Source organism: Artemia sp. Qi Xiang Cuo, chromosome 20 (genome assembly GCF_049724085.1).
Source record: "Artemia sp. Qi Xiang Cuo chromosome 20, ASM4972408v1, whole genome shotgun sequence".
NCBI classification, from domain to species: Eukaryota; Metazoa; Arthropoda; class Branchiopoda; order Anostraca; family Artemiidae; genus Artemia; species Artemia sp. Qi Xiang Cuo.
The window spans coordinates 16,790,646-16,811,421 of NC_142813.1; the positions used below are offsets into that span (position 1 = coordinate 16,790,646).

The 20,776-nt window shown below is 35.8% G+C and overlaps 1 protein-coding gene across 1 annotated transcript in view; it reads left to right on the plus strand.

Annotated features, from left to right (window-relative positions):
- LOC148939941 (uncharacterized) overlaps nt 1-13,834 on the plus strand; it is a 117,113-nt gene extending 103,279 nt beyond the window's left edge. Inside the window, exon 4 of the mRNA XM_089105875.1 lies at nt 12,096-13,834. Within this exon, the coding sequence (XP_088962001.1) occupies nt 12,096-12,484 (389 nt within the window). The 3' untranslated portion in view covers nt 12,485-13,834. The remainder of the gene's footprint in view (nt 1-12,095) is intronic.
- Nucleotides 13,835-20,776: the final 6,942 nt, after the last annotated feature.

A 20,776-nucleotide genomic window follows, 5' to 3' on the forward strand; every position in this document is an offset into this window, starting at 1 on the left:
TTAGAGATTCAAACAATATGTAGTGTTATTTGATTTAGTATATAAACTTTTGTTTTAAATTATTTTATTTTAGTTTTACTACTGATGACGGTCACTGTATATGTGACCGAAATATCTGGTATTTTTGTGAATTTCTATTACATCACTGTCTATTAAAAGGATTTTATCCCTATTTGAACTTTTATTTAAGATAAGATAACGTGTATTTCAAGCCAAAATATGGTCATGTACACGAACAATATACAAGATTAATGAATTACAACACTCGTCACAATAATAAAGAAGAAATAAAAACTACTCTCTTCTTTTTGCAAAAAAACTGATCAAGATATCTTCCCACTATACAAATAAACTATAGCAACGTACTCTTCAAGCCATCAGGAAGCAGCAATCCGTCATTCCCGAATAAATTTTCCCTTGCCCCCAAAAGACCTCGACAACGACTCAGACAATGCTCTAAATTTTCCTCCTCTTCTTGGCAAAGAGGGCTAGCAAACCTCCCATCCGGGAAACTTTTCCTGCTTTCAAAAACCTTCAATCTCAAACGAATCAGAAGCTGCAACCAATAAGTAAGGTAAAGTGATGGACGGCAACTAGACCCCCCCCCCCCCCGACCACTCTTGTTTTCACCAAACGCATATGATTGAAATTTTGAGATTGCCATTTTGTTCGAAATAATCCAAAGAACATAAAACTTTGCTTCTAGGATTGACACGACCCACCAGAGCCCTGGGGCAAGGGTTGTAAGTTGTGCCCTATGGGTATATAAGGTTTTTATGGAATGGCTCTTTGTATAAACTTCAGCTGGGGATTATTTGATTTGAAATTGGAAGTTATAGTGCCCTTTTTAAGAGTCAAAAGTGATTTGAGAGCAACCAGTTCCCCCTTCTCCCTCCACGCCCATCGTTTCCCCAAACAAATCCAGTCTAAATTTTGAGACAGCAATTGTGTTCAGCGCAGTTGAAGGGTCCGGACATTATGGCTTTGAGGATGACAACCACCCCACAACCCTTAGGGCAAGGGTTGTAAGTTATACCCTGGGGGCATATAAGTTTTTTTTATAGAAAGTTTGGTCGTATATACTTCATAGGGGTCTCATTAGAAAGGTGAATAGAAGTTTTAGTGCCCTTTTTAAGAGTCAAAGTGATCAGAGGGCAGCTCACCCCCCCCCCGCCACAAACACGTCTTCTTTTCCAGAAATGCAGACAGTATAAATTTTCAGATAGCCATATTATTCAAAATAGTCTAAAGGTCATATAACAAGGCTTTTTGGGTTGTTACAAACAACGAGAGCCTGGGGGCAACGGTTGTAAGTTATACCCCGGGCCATTTAAGGTTTTTATGGAAGGGATGATTTTATAAACTGCAGATGTGGCTATTCTGCTTGAAAATTGTAAACTCTAGTTCCCCTTTAAAAGTCAAAAGGGGTGGAGATCAACTAGCCCCCCCCTTCGAACTACCTCTCTTTCATGAATTCTGATTGAAATTGTAAGATATCCATTCTCAAAACAAAATAGTCCAAAGAACATATAACAATGCCTCCAGGGTTGACACCACGCTCCAAGAGCTGGGGCAAGGACGGTAAGTTATGCTCTGGGGACATATAAGGTTCTTATGGACATATAAGGTTCGTATAAATTCCAGGTTGGGCTCTTTTGATTCGAAATTGAAAGTTATAGTGCCCTTTTTAAAAGTCAAAAGTGATCTGAGAGCAAACAGCCCCCCTCCCCAAGCCCATCCTTTACCAAAACCAAAGATCCAAACATAGTTTGGAGACTTCGATTTTTTCAACACTGTTGAAAGGTTCAGTAATTATGCGTTTGGGGATGTCAGCCCCTCCACCCCATGGCCTCAGGACAAGGACTGTAAGTTACGTAATTTCTTCATGGTTTGCATACAGTATATGTTATTGAGAAAAAATTTGCATGTTTGACTACTATTTTCCCAAAATACGAAGGGTATTAAGTGGAGTCTTTCAGGGAATGTTGAACTAAATAAAAATATGCTATGTGTATGGGATGTCAAAAGGGCGTAACTCAGGAATTACTGAGTATATTATTTTGGAACTTTCGGGAAATGCTAAGGGACATGATCAATTGACCAAAAAGGCAATATTGCTTCGTCAATAATCCACACGCAACAACTATTAATTGCTCACATTGAACGCAGAGTTAGGCTATCATGTGCTTCTTTTGTAACGAATAAGTTACGCTTCAACCGTCGTCTTCTTTTGAAATTAAATAAAAAAAACAAGTTTTTTAAACTGAAAGTAAGGAGCGACATTAAAACTTAAAACGAACAGAAATTATTCCGTATATGAAAGGGGCTGTCCCCTCCTCAACGCCTCGCTCTTTACGCTAAAGTTTTTTATTGTTTTAAAAAATAAAGTTGTGAGACAGAGTCAAACTTTAGCGTAAAGAGCGAGGCGTTGAGGAGGGGACAGCCCCTTTCATATACGGAATAATTTCTGTTCGTTTTAAGTTTTAATGTCGCTCCTTACTTTCAGTTTAAAAAACTTGTTTTTTTTATTTAATTTCTGATCGTTTTTTAGTTAATGCAGCTTTTATTTGCATAAAAATTTTACTTTTCTTTTGCTAAATGGATGTCTTTACAAATTAACTTACGTAACTAACTTCTATATTCGTATATTTTTCTTCTGGCAAAAAATACAAAGTTGCAGATTTTTGCAGATATGAGCATGAAACCTATGTAATAGGGTTTTCTGATACGCTGAATTCTGACGGTGTGATTTTCATTAAAATTCTTTCACTTGTAGGGGATGTTTCCCCCCTCTTTAAAAAATTGAGTAAATTTTCTCAGGCCTGTAGCCTTTGATGAGTAATACTAAACTTAATAAAATTTATATATTTATGATCAGCATTATAAACACATTCTTTTGATACATTTATTGACATCAAAATTCCATTTTTAAAAGTTTTGATTACTATTGAGCCGTATCGCTTGTTTTTTTATTGTTTTTTTATTACATATATGTTATTACGTATATGAAGGGGTTCTCCCCTTAGTCAATACCACGCTCTTTACGTTAAAAGTTAAAACAAATTTCGATTCACAAATCCCTGAATCACAAAGGCCGTTTAATTAGAATAGATAGCTCTTTTGAAAGCACTAAAAAAACTGTAGCGTAAAGAGCGAGGTTTTGACTTGGGGGAAAACCCCCTCAGATACGTTATAATTTCTGTTCGTTTTAAGTTCTAATATTCCTTCTTACATTTCAGTTGAAAAAACTTGTTTTTTTTTATTTAATTTCTGATCATCTAATGATCGATTTAATTTCTAATGCTCGGAAATCCGGCGCCCCCTTCATAGAAATGTCTCTTACCCCAAAGAAACATCCTCCACGGAACTATTCTCCAGAGTAACCCCCTCCTCTAGCCTCCCCCCCCCCAGAAAAAATCCTTCCTGAAAATGGTTGTATACTTCCCAATAACCAATAAATCATGCTGGCAAGTCCGGCGCCCCCTTCATGGCAATTTCCCTTCCCCCATGAAAACTTCCATCATGAACAGATCCTCCAACATAACCACCGACCCACCCTTCCCTCCCACTACGAGAAAAAAAACCTCCTGAAAACGTCTGTATACTTCCCAGTAACCAATACTATATCGTCCCCTGAGAGCGGTTTTGTCGTATCTGCAACTTTTCGGGAAGTGGAGTTAGGACTGTCATCTAACGTGAAATTTATTGTTTTATCTGATTCCGTCAACCATTTTGTTGTAGCTCAGCTAGAAGTGCCCCAATTTTAGATTCCTCATTTATTTCATCTCACATTTTTCCGTTTTGTTAAGAGCGGTTTTGTCGTACCTCATATGGGAAAATTACACGGGCATTTTTGTCGTAACTCCGTCGACGTATACTTTTGAAGAAGAAAAAGTTTGTTAAAGTTTCACAATGAAACCCAAACGGACATTGTTTACATCCGCAAAAGCTGCACAATATTTGCAGGAATCCAGGTACCTCATTTTTGTGGAATTGACTAATATTTTGTTCCAAGAGTAGGTAAAGGTGCCGTGTATCTCCCCCAGATAAAAAAAGCTTATTTATAAGGGTATATTATTAAATCAATTGAGTTGTAAATTTGCACAGATACTGTCCAATAGAAGTAGAATGCAAAAAACACACTTCTTCCTGTATATTGCTGTTCTCTTAGTCGGGTCTCTGCACCCTATAGTACCGGGGGAGCTACACTGCACCTTTACCCAAGAGTATATCAAATAGGCTACCTGATTTGTTATGATTTTTGGTGCATATATAGTTTGATTTGGAAACAGCATTGAATTAGGAATATGGTTCTATTCCTAGATAACAGAATTGTCTTGTCTATTTACGCACATTATTGTACCACTGCACCATCTCATAATGCGATTTGCTAATTTGCAGAACTCAAAGGAAGTATCAAATTTTCTTGAACAAGTAGGCTAGCCTAGGCTATTTGATTAGGCTGAATATTTTAGCCATATGGATTGCTGAATGTTTTGAATGCATTGATAGTTAATAGTAGAGTCTAATGACAAATACACAATTTAGTTTAAGCATAGCCTAGGCTAATTCTAGAAAATACTGCCCAATCTTAAACACATGATCCTATAGGCCTTGTAGGATACAAAACCACTCAAACATAAATAGATTCAATCCCAGACATGTGCTGTAAAGAAAAAATAGGCTACTAGGGTTTGCTAACTTTTCTTTAAGCTTAATTTTCAGTATAAAAAAGTTTCTGAGATCAAATTGAGCTAATCCCAACAAGGTAATCTAAATCTATACATATGCAAGACTAAGAGCTTGCTTGGAAATATAGGCTCTATTTGAATCAAATTATGCTCGGTTGCTTGTCCAAAGTTAGTGATTATCCAAACACCAGGGGTGCTTGGATAATATACCCAGTTCTTCATCAGCAGCTGATGTGTATTACCAAATAAAGCTAGTTTAAAGAAAAATCAAACTGTTTTGTTAAGCCTAAAGGTGTATCTGGCTTTGTGGGGGACTAGACAAGGAAATAGAAAATCTAATGGTATATTTCCTTTTTTTCTTTATCTGATTTCTCCCCTTTAATAAATATTAGAGCTAAAAATATGTTTTGCTATTACTAGGCCTAGACTAGTCTATCCTTACAAAGCCTATCTTTAGTCTACTGAAAATTTCATTTTCCTGACCTAGCCCCATTTTCCATTTCCTGACTTGAAGTAAAATCAAGTAATTGGAAGCATTGCATCAAGCCACAATGTCCATTGGGCTTGTATAGCCTAAGCTTTTGTTTGTTAAGCTTTTGTTTTGTTTGTTTGTTTTTTAGTTTTTTGTTTGTTTTTTCTAGCGAGGAAGATCTATCTTCTGATTCAGAAAAAGGCAGTGATCCTCTCTATCGACCTGAACTAGATGCAAGCAGCCTTTCAGAACTAAATTTCCGAGAATCTGATCAGGAAGTAGCTGAGGCTCTTCAAGAAAATGTGGATTATGATCTCTTTTCAGAGATTAATGTCAGTGTTGGCTGTGGTTCTAGTTCAAGTGCCATAACAGGTTCAGTGGCAGCAGAAAATCAGGAGCACCTCGAGATTCCCAATAATGCTGAACCTGTACAAGAAACAACCGAGCCAGATCTAAATAGTCAAAGCAATACAGTGGATCATCCTAATTCACGTAAAAAGACCAGAAAACCAATTTCAGATAAGAAGAACTGGGTTAAGACAAAGATCAAGGCAGCAGTAAACTCTGGTACTGTATATATGAATCCTAACAACCAGAAAACTCATGGGAAAGAGAAGAAAGTGAAGGATGTTGTTTGTAATAAGGATTGTCATTATAATTGAAGTCAGGCTATTGCCTCTGAAGAGAGACAAAAGATTTTTGATGATTTCTGGAAACTAAGCAAGGAGATGAAGAAAATGTTTTACTTAAAAACAACTAAGACCGTTCCAACCGAGACTAAAACCAAAAAGAAAGCGGAGACGCGCAGGAGTTGCAAACTGCGATATTATTTTGTCGTTAACACGAAAAGAGTCTGGATTTGCAAGACATTTTATTTGGCTACTTTTGATATTTCAGAGAGAATAGTTTACTACGCACATTCAAATGTTCCTACAACAGGAGTGCAAAATCCAAAGGCAGTACAGGTACCTCGAAACAAAACTAGTAACGAGGACATTGAACTAGTGAAAAAGCATATTGAATCTTTCCCGTGCGTTGAATCGCATTATACTCGAGCCAAGTCTACCAGAAAATTCTTGGAGGCAAATCTAAACATTCGCAAAATGTATGAACTGTATCAGGAATACTGCAGAGAACTAGCAAGAAATGATGTTAGTGAGTTTAAGTATCGTGAGATCTTCAACACGCAGTTTAATTTGTCATTTCATATTCCGAAAGCAGATCGATGTGATGTATGCGAGGAAAAACGTGTAAGTGAAGAAAACCGAATTGAAATGGATCAGGAAGTAATAGACAAGTATGAGGCTCATGTGAAAAGTAAAATTGAGACCAAGATTGAACGTGACGTGGACAGGTCAAACCTATCTATTCCCCTACTTTGTTTTGATCTGGAGAATGTTTTTCCGCTGCCCCGGGGTAATGTTTCTTCATTTTTCTATAAAAGGAAGATAACTACATTCAACCTCACGGCAATTCTTTCATTACAGAGAAGGACCGGAGAGAAAATCAATGAGGTATACTGTTGCATTTGGTCCGAGTTTGAGGCTGGACGTGGAGCAAACGAAATAGCTAGTGGACTAGTGTCCATACTGGAAAAAGTCCTTGATAATTACCCTGATATCTGCCAATTAATTACTTGGTCAGACTCCTGCGTGTCCCAGAACCGAAACTCAATTATAAGCTTCGCCATCCAAGATGTTCTAAGAAAATTTCCGCGCTTAGAACAAGTGGTTATGAAGTATTGTGAACCAGGTCATTCGAGTATACAGGAGGTTGATGCTGTACATAGCACTATTGAGCGGGGGCTAAAGCATCTTGATTTGTTTTCCCCACTAGATCTGGTGAGGAAGTTACTGAAAGTAAAAAGGATACATCCTTTTAATGTCCTGCAAATGACCCAGTCAAAGTTCTCTGACTTTCAAAAGCCAGCAAAACTGTACAAGCACTCGTTGATACCGTATTCAAAGGTAAAACGACTTGATTTCCGTCAGGATAACGCTAAGAGGATTTGGTTCAAAACTTCCTTCTCTGGAGACTTGCAAACGGCTACTATATCACAAGAATGTACTACAGTTAAAAAGTGTCCCAGCACTTCGGCTGTCCGTGTTGTTGAACGTCTTGTTTCGCCCAAACTTTGTGGCAAAAAGATTGATCTACCCGAGGCGAAAATCAAAGATGTAAAGTATCTCTTGAAGTTCATCCCCAACCAAGACAAGGAGTATTTTGAAACCAAGATTGAACAGTACTACAAGTCCAAGGAGGATGATGAACGTTTGGAAGCCTCTCCGTCTACGTGAGATCCCTGTCCAGAGGAGGATTTCACTAAAGCAAAACGGCAGTCGGCAAAAAAATTTAACAAAAAATAAACATTTCTGACGTTTTTTGTAATTTTTATACTTTTTCAAATAGTATTGCTGCATCAGAACTCGTTTGTCGTATCTTCATGGTGAAAAAAATAGGCAACCCACACCATTTTATCGTATCTCAGTTAACTCCCATTTCGTTAAGGGCGGATTGTCGTATCTGTATTTCATTTCAAGTTTCGACAATGAAAACTTTACCTTTTCCATCTCATATTCGGGAGACCTTTCTTGTTATTTTTTCTCTTTTTTTTTATGTATTTGCGAAGAAAATCGGTTGTACCGTGTAAGTTCCAGCAAAGGGGAAATTTTCAAAGTCGTTTTTCTCGGAATTTTGAAAACCTTAGTTACGACAAAACCGCTCTCAGGGGACGATATGTTAACATTGGGTAAAGTTCATAACTTTTATCCCTCTCTCTGGGAACTTCGGGGGATTAAGTCACCCTAAAAGACATATTTATCATATTTTCGACCATGCTGAACAAAATTGCTGTCTCAAAATTTTGATCAGGTGACTTTGGGAAAAAAATAATCGTGGGAGTGGGCCAATTTGCACTCCAATTTTTTTGGTTACTTAAAAAGGGAACTAGAACTTTCATCTTTGGTTCGAATGAGCCCTCTTGTGATATTCTAGGACCGCTCGATCGATGCGATCACCCCTGGGGAAAAAAAAAACACAAAAAAAAGCATCCGTGATCTTATTTCTGGCAAAAAAATGGAAAATTCCACATTTTTGCAGATAGGAGCTTGAAAACTCTACAGTAGGGTTCTCTGATACGCTGAATATGATGGTGTGATTTTCATTAGGGTTCTATAACTTTTAAGGGGTCTTTCCTCCCTTTTTTGAAAATCAGCCAAATTTTCTCAGGTTCATAACTTTTGATGGGTAGCACTAAACTTGACGAAAGTTATATATTTGATATCAGCATTGAACTCTAATTCTATTGATGTATCTATTGTTATCAAAAACCCGTTTTCTAGAGCTTCGGTTACCATTGAGCCGGGTCGCTCCTTACTTACAGTTCGTTACCACGAACTGTTTGACTTCTCAACTCTGTCGCTCTACTACATTATCTGTACATATCGCCGTTTTAGAAAATGCTCACAAAATCTGAAAAGGTCAAACATTCGTTCAGTCTTCTTCCGGCTCGCAAAATATCTTTTACATTTCCCCCCTTGGACCCGAAACTCTTATCTAGTTAGAAAATTCAGCATTGCTGACCCCATTATAGCTGTGGAAAAGCAAATTCGTGTTTATAATTCCCGTTTGACGAGGCTGAACCATTCTTGGTCATCGTTACTGGCCCAGTAGTTAAGATGTATTTGTTGCTGTTTTTTAAGTGTTTGTTTTTGCGCTTAGTGTAATTGTTGCAATTTTAAACTGATAGGTGGTTTAGTCTCTTTTCGTATGAGTTCGATTTAAGTGACGCTGGTTATTCTCAATCTCGGTGTCAGTTTTTCTCTGATAATATATTGCGTATATTACTAATAATTTAGCTGTTTATTAATCATTCTTTTAAGCATATTGTTTTAAGTAAAGAAGAAACAACTCCGTGATTGAATAATTTATTTTTTTCTGATATTTATATATATCGATGTACATGGATCATTTGTTGAGTGATCTGAATTCAAGATTAGCGGACGTAGGTGTCGTTTAATTGTTTTACCGTTTCTAGTCATATTTAAACTAGTTGATATGATTGTCTACTGTATATTTTTAATTCACTGATGATTATTTGGTTTAATTTTTTACCAATTGCGGCTTGATGCAACGTTGCTCATATTGCTTATATATGTTCAGTACTTGGGAGTTTAAAAACAAAAACATGTGACGTACGTGCAGTGCACTGTATAATTGAGTTTTTGTTTATCATCTTTGTAATTTGTTCTAAGAGCTGATTTAGATCTTAGTTCCAGCGTTCGTCACTAAGTTTATTATCACAGCTAAGTTTATGTATGGTTCTTCTTTTTTTCGTTTATTGCTCCGTCTTTTCCTTTTCTTTTTATGACGGGTTTTCTAATAAATAATAATAATAATAATAATGATAATAATAATATTTGCACGCTATTACTACTACAGCTACCGCTGCTTCTACTGCTACCACAACTACTATAACCAGTACTATCGCTAGAACTACTACTTCTGTAACGGGTACTACTAAGGCTGATGATATTCAAATAAAAATCTGAAGAAACGTTGAGGGGAAACGTTGAACTAAATCAAAGCATATTATGTGTATACATATTTATAATACGGACGTATCAGCAATTTTTAGAACGGATTAGCGTACCAAGAGGAAACTTCAGGGGCAAAATGAGCTTGTTACTCCTGCTATTAATACTTCTGCTACTACTGTTACTATTAATAATTATAATACACTATTACTGCTACTACTGTTTCTACTACTACCACTACTAATGATACTAGTACAATTAAGGCTAAGCATATGATGGTGAAAATTGGACAGAATATTGAAGGGAAATATGAATATATCAAGATACGCTATGTGTGTGCAGATTGTAAAAGGAGTATCTCAAGAATTGATTGGGGCATTAAATTGGAACAATCGGAGAATACTTAAAGGGGGAGATCAATTGACAAAAAGGTAATATATGCATGTCACTACTACCACTGCGACTTTACTAATACTGCTACTGCTGCTAAATTACTCCAGCTACTACTTCAATTGTAACAACTTGTAAGGCTTAGAGTATTGAGATGAAAAGAGTCAAAAGCGCAACTCAGCAATATTTTTGGAACTGCTTACAGTGCCTAGGCGAAACTTCCGAGACATATTAACAGAGGTGTTCAACTGATAGAAAGGCAAGTTGTACATGCTACTACCGCTATTAACAATACTACTACTGCTGCTACTACGACTGCTAGTACAAGACTAGCACTACTACAACTTCCCCTACCACAACTATAACTATTGTGATACTAATACTATTAAGGTTAAGTCTATGATGTTAGAATTTAAGCGAATATTGATGAAAAATTACACTATAACACTAACAAAAGACACTATGCGCACTTAGACTGTTAAAAGAGCGTATCTAAAGAATTGATTTGTATATTAAGTTGGAACATCGGGTGTTCAAGGGGATGTTGAAAAAAAGATATGTTATATGCATACTGCTACTAATGATACTACTACCACTACAACTATTGCTACTACACAAGCTAAGTGTATTAAGGTGAAGCTTTCAAGGAATATTTAGGCAGATGTTGACCTAAATCAAAACGAACTATGATCATGCAGATTGTAAAAAAGGTGACAAAGCCACATCACAATAATGGCTTAGATTATTAAGTTAGATCTTTCAGGGTAAGTTGTGGGCCCATTTTGAACTAGCCAGAAGACACTATGTGTATACTTTTAATACTACTTCTACGGCTACTGTAACTAATGACACTAACGGCACTAAGTTGAAACTTTTAGTGAACGTTTACGGTGAATTAAAATTCAACGATACAACAGTATGCATGCCTGTATTATAAGGACATATAAAAAATATTATAGGCAGCGCTGCTCCAGCATAACTAGTAATATAATTTATATATTGAAGGAGCCAACTCGATTGGAAATTAAAATTCTAGTGACTTTTTAGGAGTCAAAATTGATTAGAGGGCCATCAAATTTCCAATCCAGTTTTTCTGAAAAAGACTATGTCAATATAAAACGAACAGAAATTAATGAAAAAAAAAACTTTTTCCACAAAATAAGTTTTACAAGAAAAAATAAAGAATTCCATTTAACCAAAAATGAGCAAAAATAGAATCAAATAATCTACCAAGCATAAAACCACCACGCAACATATTTTGCACTTTACTGAAAAAAATTAAATATTTTCGCTTTTATTATTTTAATAAATAAAAAAATATTAAAATTTTAAAGAATAAATATGAGCATATGCATATTAAACTGACAAATTCACAAACATTTGATTTTTTTCAGTAAAGTGTAAATTATGTTCTGGCTTTGAGAAGGCATAGGGGTTGGGATAGGTAATGTTAATTTCTGTTCGTTTTGAGCTTGACTCAGTTATTTATTGTAATTTCTGTTCGTTTTGGGTTTTATTAATTTACTGAGACTGATTTGGGGTAGTTTTACGCTTGGTAGATTGTTTGATTCTATTTTTACTCATTTTAGGTGTTTTTGCTTTTCTTTTTTCCCCTCTGGCTGCGTCTCTCCTCTCTGTTTCGTTTTCTCTATGCATGCATATATTCAACGAAGTTTTAGGAACACATAGCTGAAAAAAAAAATAAAATCGTTTTTTGAAAGAGAAGGGGGAGGGTAACTTATTTGTAAAAAAAAATTCATTTAATCTTCTCTTACAAAAATCAAGCGCGTCAAGATAAGTCTGCAACTTAGTGTGGTCCAAGCGCGTGCGCAGGAATTTATCTCGTATGGGGAATGGGAATAAATAGAACATAACATGTAATTTATAAGAAAAATACATGGAATTACGGGGGATATCCAAATAATGTTCAGACTTGCAAGGGGTGTTCCTTCTACTTATGAACGTTCCTGGTGGGATTTAAATAATTAGTAATTTCCTTATTTTCAGATCCAGTGTTTGTCTTCACACAAGTAACTAAGAAAGCAGGAACTTCTACTGGGATAACTGCAATTGTCTTGGGCAGCATAGCTGTATCATATGCCCAAAATAAATGGTGTTACGCAGATGAAGATACTACAGGTTTGAAATCTCTAATACCCCACTGGATGCGATCAGGAAATCCATTGTCTGCGTTCCGGTGTCCAAATTTAGAGAACTACATTACTAATAATGAAAATGATGATATTTGGCTATATGATGATGATGAAGAGGAATTTGAGGATGAAGATTTATATTCAGAATTCCTTCCCAACGAGAGCATGCTTGACAGTGGCTTGACATTGGTGAAGAATCTTATGGCCTGGAAAGCTAATTCAAAGGAAAATGATGAGCTCTGATGAATTCTCACATAGATTAAGAAGAAATCATTCCGTGGTCTTAGGTTGTGAAGTAAGGTCATTCCATATTTGGCAAGTCAACACTTGTCTCAAAACTTATGAGTCCACGGCTAATGATTGCAAAGCCGTAGCCACCAACATCTTGAAAACCACAACCTGCTTTCCGATCGACTATTAAGCCAATGTCGAGTGAGTTAAAAATAGAAGTAGTCAAAACAGGCCCTAACCAGAGCAAGTCGGATGCAAAAAATTTTGAGCAATGATGAATTATTGGAAAGATCAAGAAGAAAGATACGGGAAGTTTCAAGTAGTGAAATAAAGTCTTTCCTTGTCTGGAAAATCAGTATTTGTCTCAAAACCATTGCATCTACATCTAACAATCAGGATAGATTGTAGCCACATCCATCCTTAAGGGTATAAGTTTGCTTTTGGTCCAAAGCAGAGTGAGTTAAAAATAAAAACTGTCTCCCTCATTAAGCCCTAGCAAAACATGAATTTGGGAGAGGACAAACATGATAGTTTGAGTGACAATTCCCACAATCGTGTGGTATGTAACAGCATTGGACTGTAGTTTGTCCCAGAGATAATATTTAGTCAGTGAAGCTACTATATTTCCTGTCTTGCAAATTTCCCTGATTTTCCCTCGAAGATTTCAGCTTAATACTAATAAATAGTGGAAACTTGACATAAGCATCCGGAATAAAGCTTTGATTATAAATCAATAACAAGAAATGGGACAAGAGCGAATTTTATTTCAAGAAATTCAACAGCCATCTAACATCACATTGAAAACACAGTGCTAATCCTAAGCAGCAAAATCAAGTTTGCGCTGCAAAGATTATAAAACCCAGTTTTCACAGAACAACATGAGTCTTCAGCACCTAATAATACCCAGAATGCAACCATTGGCATAACTTTTCCGATATTCGTTAATTCAATTAACTCAAGTTGGCTATTTTCATTTTAGCTTTATGTGATCGGAATCTTCCAACATTCTATGTTCTGATTAGATTAATTTCTATCCACAGAATCTCATTACCAAATGAGTTCTCTCTACAGAATGACAGCACTAACGATTTTGACTAGCAAATGTAGTGGCGTCCGCATACAAAATCTTGCTTTGAACACTTTGCTAACGTAAATCACCAACAAAATGAATATTGTTTTCAGTGTTGCTATTGCGCTTCAACTGCAAAGTTCAAAAATTTTCGAAATAAATGGCGTGACAATAAAACGTTTAGATCTCTCCATTTAGCAAATAGTTTTGAACACAAGGTCGTACCCAGAGGGGGGGGGGTTACCTCCTCCCCCGAAATGTTTGTTTGACTCGTGACAAACGTAACAAAAATGGATATAAACAAATTTTGTTTGTGGTTTTTGAGTTTTTTTTTGTGTAAGCCCCCCCCCCCCGAAAATAAATCCTGGGTACGGCCTTGTTTGAATATAATATATATTTAAGAAACACATGCACGAATTAAGTTAATTTGAAGCAAAGGGGGTCTCACAGTTCCGTTTTAGAAGGATGAATTTTTGTCAAGTCTCTGCCTCAGCCTCCCAAATAGGCTACACCAGGTCCAGATTTCCCTCCTTCCCCTTCCTGCATAAATTACTGATTTTAATAGTTAGATTATTGTTCCCTCATGACTATTGAATGCTTGTTTTCCTTAGATCCGTCTTAAGGCTTTTTTTTGTGAACATACTGAAGACATTTTGTCAATTTCACATATTTCCGCAAATTATGATCAAACATGTTTCCCAGGAATAATCGTTAACATTTTTGTTACAATGCAGAAATATTGCAATAAAGTTCGCAGCAATTACAAAAATTTGTAGCAACGTTTGCTAATAATTATTGTTAGCAACACACAGGCTCACCAATTTACTTACAATCCAGAACACGTATTGCTTACAGATGCTGTTTCTTTTAGGCCGAATCAAGTGTTTTTTTTTCTACAGTGGTCAAAACTAATGACAGGTTTGCCCAACAAACTAACTTTCAAAGCCTAATATTTATCTTAGTCTCATAATGCTTGGCTTACACGCAATCCGATAGAAATTTACTCGTAAATCGTACAGAAATTTCGGTTCGTATTTTTACAACCGGGTGTCGGGCTTAAAATTAAACAAGAGCAGCTCTTTAGTCCATAAGAAATCCCCCCCCCCAATCCCTGTTGAAGGTAAAATATTTTCATCAAATAGCAGCTGATATTTACAATAAGATCACAGAAAAAAAAACGAAAAGAAAAAAGAACTTCAATAGAGCGTCAGAACATGCAAAATCTATTCCAGGAAATACAACAGTTTTTTGAAAAAAAAAACTTTTTTTCGAACGTTCGCGCCTCCTTTAATTTTTCTTATGCTGTTCAGTCCTCGTTTATAGGAACGCTGATTTTCCGTTATTTTCAAAGATATTTCGATAAGTTAACGGTTTTATTATTTATAACATGTTTCCAAATAAGGAAGTAATCAAATAAAACACATAGAGCGTTTTATGGGTTTTCAAGCTAGCATATGCTTCAAACTAATCGCTATTAAATACAGACTTGTAATGGGGAAACAACTATAAAAATATAAAAATTTTTACCGAATTGTGGAAATACACAAATTATATTAAAAAGTACAACTACCATATCCTTATTCTGATTAATTCATGCTCAGAGGTTGTTTAATAATAGATTTAACCGTTATAAATCTTGTAGTTATTAATTCAATCTACAAATTAGTCATAAAGATGGTGTAGGATACATTTTGCACAGTTTTCAACTGGGCGAATCATGTTTGGGTATTTGCTGTGTTGTATCAATTGGTAACACCGAAAAAATTGGCTAGATGTATGCTTTTAATTTGTATAAATTCAAAAGACAACATGTGCTACCACCCGTCTTGTAAGGTGAATCTTGGTAAATTTAAACTGCAACTGCCAAAGGCTCTAAATTATATACTTGTTTTTTTTTCTTATTTAATCCTAAAAATGAAACTGAAATAATACATGTGCAAAATTTGTTTTATATCAAATAAAGTGCACGATAAATAAACAATTCAATAAGAAAGAAAACTAGTTCTTCCATATAGCACAACCACCTTCCGCTTTAGCAAAAAAAACTTTCATCTACACTTCATAACTTTTCTTACTATTTTCCCATTTCTCTTAATTTCCTATTTTTACTTCTTACCTTTCACTTTTTCTCGCTTAGCTTTCTATTTTGTATTTTATGAAATTTATGTGACATTAAAAAGTAGATCTGTTTTATGAAAAAATTTCGATTTTCTGATAGATTTTCAAAGTAGTTGCTGACTTTGATTGGGTTCAAAATCCCCTTCAACATTCCCTGAAATTTTCAAACTAATATCCTTAGCTGTTCCGGAGTTATTGCATATGTGCTCTTTTGACAACCTTGTTACATATAGTGTCTTTTGATTTAGTCCAAGCATTTACTTACTATTTAAGTTGTATTTAAACCAATGTATGTGATAATTTCAAACTTATGTGGAATTTTTTTTTTCCAACATCCTTGAAATCCCTCACTGTAAGAAGAACAAGTCCATCAACCCACAAGAAAAATCTGGTTGCCATAATATTTGCAAAGGGCCAATAAATGACCCCCGGAAAGTTGCTCCGACGGCTTGAAGTCTGGGAAGTGACGAATGCAAGAGAAACATTGCTAAATCAAAGGCAAATTGATAACTCGAACCAAATTACATGTAAATTTAGCACACGAAGTACTTCCAACTATGTCCAAATACTTTACAGTACTTCCGAATACCAAACAATTGACATATTAGTATTAACTTTGGTCTAAACATTTGCAGACAAAGATAGAGTGAATACAAATACAACAAGCGTCTAAATTCGATAGTCAAAACTACAGCATGTGGAGTTTTATATATATTTTTTTTTTTGCCAGAAGAAAGATAATGGATGCGTGTTTATTCTATTTTTTTTTTTTTTCCAGGGGTGATCGTATCGAAATAATGGTCTTAGAAGATCGGTAGAGAGTGCATTGGAACGGAAATTAAAAGTTCTGGTGCCTTTTTTAAGTGACCAAAAAGATCGGAGGGCAGCAAGCCCCCCCCTCATGGGGCAATTTGCTAGTAAAAATAGCCATGAGATGGGGCCCCTTCCACGTCCATTTTTTCCCCCAAGTCATCCGATAAAATTTTTTAGATAGACATTTTGTTCAGCATAGTTGAGCTATGCCTTTAATATACCTTTAGTGATAACTATGCCTTTTTGGGTAACATGACCCCCCCCCTCCCAAAGCCCTTGGAGAGAGGCCTGTAAGTTATAAAATTTGCCCATTGTTTACGCATAGTATTTGTTATACGGAAGCATACCGACATGTTTTGGGAGGGGGAATTTTGTGCTTGGGATGGGATTCCATGGAGCTAGTTTCCGTGGGGGGGGGTAAATCGCTGGGGGTGATCTTTCAAGGGTAAATTTTACAGTAGAAAAATTTGAAAGAATTTCTGTACGAAATTCTTTTTGTTTGTCTTACTTTCTCTTTGCTAACACAATTGTGCATGTGGAGATTTTTCGGAACAATTGTCCGGGGCTATTTTCAGCCTGTTTGGATTTCTAGAAAAATATTTCCATGGAAGGGAGGATTTCTCGAACAATCAGAAAAATTATTAGAAATTAAAGTCTTTCGAATGAAAGTATGCCAAGGATAATTTTTCATGCTAATCATCCACAAGAAATTTACGAGGAGGAATGGGTGCATTCTACTTGGGAGAAAATTTCAACGGAGAAGGTCCGGTGACAGAGGGGGAGGGGGAGGAATTTTTCATGGATGGTGAGTCAGATATACCAGCACTATTTGATAAACGGTCAGAAATTAAATTTTAAACAACAAATTTTTTCAGCCGAAAGTAAGGAGCAATATTAAAACACAAAACGGACAGATATTATTCCGCATTTGAAGGGGTCACCCCTCTCTTCAATAAATTGAGAAGGAAGGTAGATTATATATCAATTTCTACTTCCACTCTCCCCTCGTCTCTTCCTTAGAACTAATTAGGTGTTTATCTTAAGTCTCAATGAGAGCTGGGTTGTTTTGGCATTAAAATGTACCCTTTGAGGTATCTCCCCCCTCCCTTAACACAAAACTATCAGAAAAGCCTATTATAGAAGTTTAATTGCCTCTATAAGCTTTTTAATTTGTTCATTGCTTACAGACAGTAACTGCTATTGGAAAATATAGACATTTTTCGCGGAAAATTTTTCTGCAGGGGGAGGGAAGATTGTCAAGGAAATTTTCAGTGGGGAAAAACTTTTTGATAAGAATTTTCTTTCAGCGGGGATCAAATTGTCTGGCTAGATATTTCCGTGGTAAAATGTGGGTAATGTTCACAAGGGTGCTGCAAGATGGTATCTCCCTTCTTATTGCACAAAAATATTTCTAGCGTTTATTTTAATCCTTATCTGAAGAAATTTGCTTCATAATGCAGGGATATAGTAAAGTACCAAATTTTTCAAATGCCAGCAAAGTAGAAAGTGATTTGAAAACATACAGACATTTTTCGCGGAAAATTTTTCTGCAGGGGGAGGGATGACTGTCAAGGAAATTTTCAGTGGGGAAAAACTTTTTGATAAGAATTTTCTTTCAGCGGGGATCAAATTGTCTGGCTAGATATTTCCGTGGTAAAATGTGGGTAATGTTCACAAGGGTGCTGCAAGATGGTATCTCCTTTCTTATTGCACAAAAATATTTCTAGCGTTTATTTTAATCCTTATCTGAAGAAATTTGCTTCATAATGCAGGGATATAGTAAAGTACCAAATTTTTCAAATGCCAGCAAAGTAGAAAGTGATTTGAAAACATACAGACATTTTTCGCGGAAAATTTTTCTGCAGGGGGAGGGAAGATTGTCAAGGAAATTTTCAGTGGGGAAAAACTTTTTGATAAGAATTTTCTTTCAGCGGGGATCAAATTGTCTGGCTAGATATTTCCGTGGTAAAATGTGGGTAATGTTCACAAGGGTGCTGCAAGATGGTATCTCCTTTCTTATTGCACAAAAATATTTCTAGCGTTTATTTTAATCCTTATCTGAAGAAATTTGCTTCATAATGCAGGGATATAGTAAAGTACCAAATTTTTCAAATGCCAGCAAAGTAGAAAGTGATTTGAAAACATACAGACATTTTTCGCGGAAAATATTTCTGCAGGGGGAGGGATGACTGTCAAGGAAATTTTCAGTGGGGAAAAACTTTTTGATAAGAATTTTCTTTTAGCGGGGTTCAATTGTGGTAAAATATGGGTAATGTTCACAAGGGTGCTGCAAGGTATCTCCTTTCTTATTGCACAAAAATGTTTCTAGCGTTTATTTTAATCCTTATCTGAAGAAATTTGCTTCATAATGCAGGGATATAGTAAAGTACCAAAGGTAAGATTTGGTAAAATACAAAAAGGAGTATGTTTCAGTGGCCTAATTTTCTAAGCCTCACTGAGCGTTCAGATGAAAACTGAATGAGTTTTTAGGACTTGTCTTTTTCCCACTGAAAATTCCCCCGCAATAAAATATTTGTATGATTCCCAATAAAAAATACTGTATCTAAAGCAAATTTGCAAATTTGCTATGGATTATTTATCCATAGCAGTGGATGAATTATGAAACTGGATAAATTAGAAAACGGCACTTAAACTTTCACACTGGGTATCTTGGAGGAGGCACTGATGACCGAAGAATTTTTTTGTAAATTATGGATTGGTTCTTGTGGTCTATTGCAAATCCGAACTTATTATATGGAGAGAAATTCTAGTTGCTCGAAGTGGTTTCTGTCAGTCCTTATATGTTCAATTCTGAAGCAACTGAAGTAAGAAAAAAATTTATTTGTCAATAAAAGAAAAAGTCAAATCAGAAAACGTTTCAAAAACTGCCCTTGCAGACACACCTGCATGTCGATCCTGAGCAGGAAGCATTCGCAAAGTGCATCCTGAACGTGAAAAATGTAAATCATCACAAACATAACTTTAATGAAATATTACCTCATGTTCAGCAGCAATTTAGTTGAGGAAGTATTTGGAAATGTCTATCAGATCAAAATTCCAATAAATAAAGGAAAGGTTTATTTTAGCTTGGCTGAGCAAAGAAGTAAGTAACATAAATGCGAAAACTGTCGGTCGCCCCCAGGAGAATAAAACTCTTATGAACTTTATAATTTTGTTAACGTTAAACAAAAACAAGGAATTGAATCCACTCTAGGAAGTAGGGAAAGGGGTACCAGCACGAAACGAACACAACTGCTGCCATCTATAATCGAGTCTAACGGGACAGGGTCAATGACCGCCTTTTTCATGGTTTTTCTCACTGAGGATGTTTTTCATGGTTTTTCTCACTGTTGATGGATGTTTCTTGGATGTCAACAACAATTGCTGGATGTTTTTTGGATGTCAACATAAGTTCACATCAACAATTGCTGGATTATCGATCCATGTGTAATATTATTGTTGTAATTATACAATAAAATTGTTTCGAAATCGAAAATGTTCCCTTTCTCTTTGTTAGAATGTTAGGCTAACGAATCATGGTCAGCCTACAGTCAGCAGTGAGAGTGATAGGATTAAAAAATGAATAAATTTGAGAAACAGAGAATTAGATCGAATCTGGTGATTATGGAAAAACATTTGATTTTGGATGATGATTTTGGATGACCTGATTCTCCACCATTGGACTATTGTATGAAACTTTTACGATGTGGCTCAAATGACTTATACTCAATTTATTGAAATATTAATTGGAACAAAGCAGAATAATATCGTGGATATACTTTTGAAAACATTGCCTTAGATTCTTTATAGATGGCTCCCCCATTCGAAAGAGGTAGCGCCACAGAGTTACTCCTCTCACCATTCCTCCCTCTGAATTTATCGAACGAGGATCAGTTTCATTTTAGTTGTGAGAGAGTTGACGACGGAAAAAAAATTTTTCATACATTTCCGCTATGTATGTATACTCATGGCAACCTGTGGTCTAATGAGAGTCGTATTATTAATGATGACTATAGTGAAAGTACAAACTGTACATTCCCTGTAAATCATGATAACGCTATAATAGAAATATTAAAAAATGCAATTAATGTCTTGAAGAGATTTGTGACTCTCGCCCTAGAGGACATCTATTCTCCAATTGTCCCTATGAAAAATTTGATCAGTGGGAGAATACTTACCCCGGTATGATTGGAAAGAATCCCAAATGTGATTTTAGTTTATTTCTACGAGATTGGTATCGTCGTGGATTTAAATTATTTTTGGGGGAAGAGTCTGGTCTACAATTCAAATGTTGGGGTAACAAG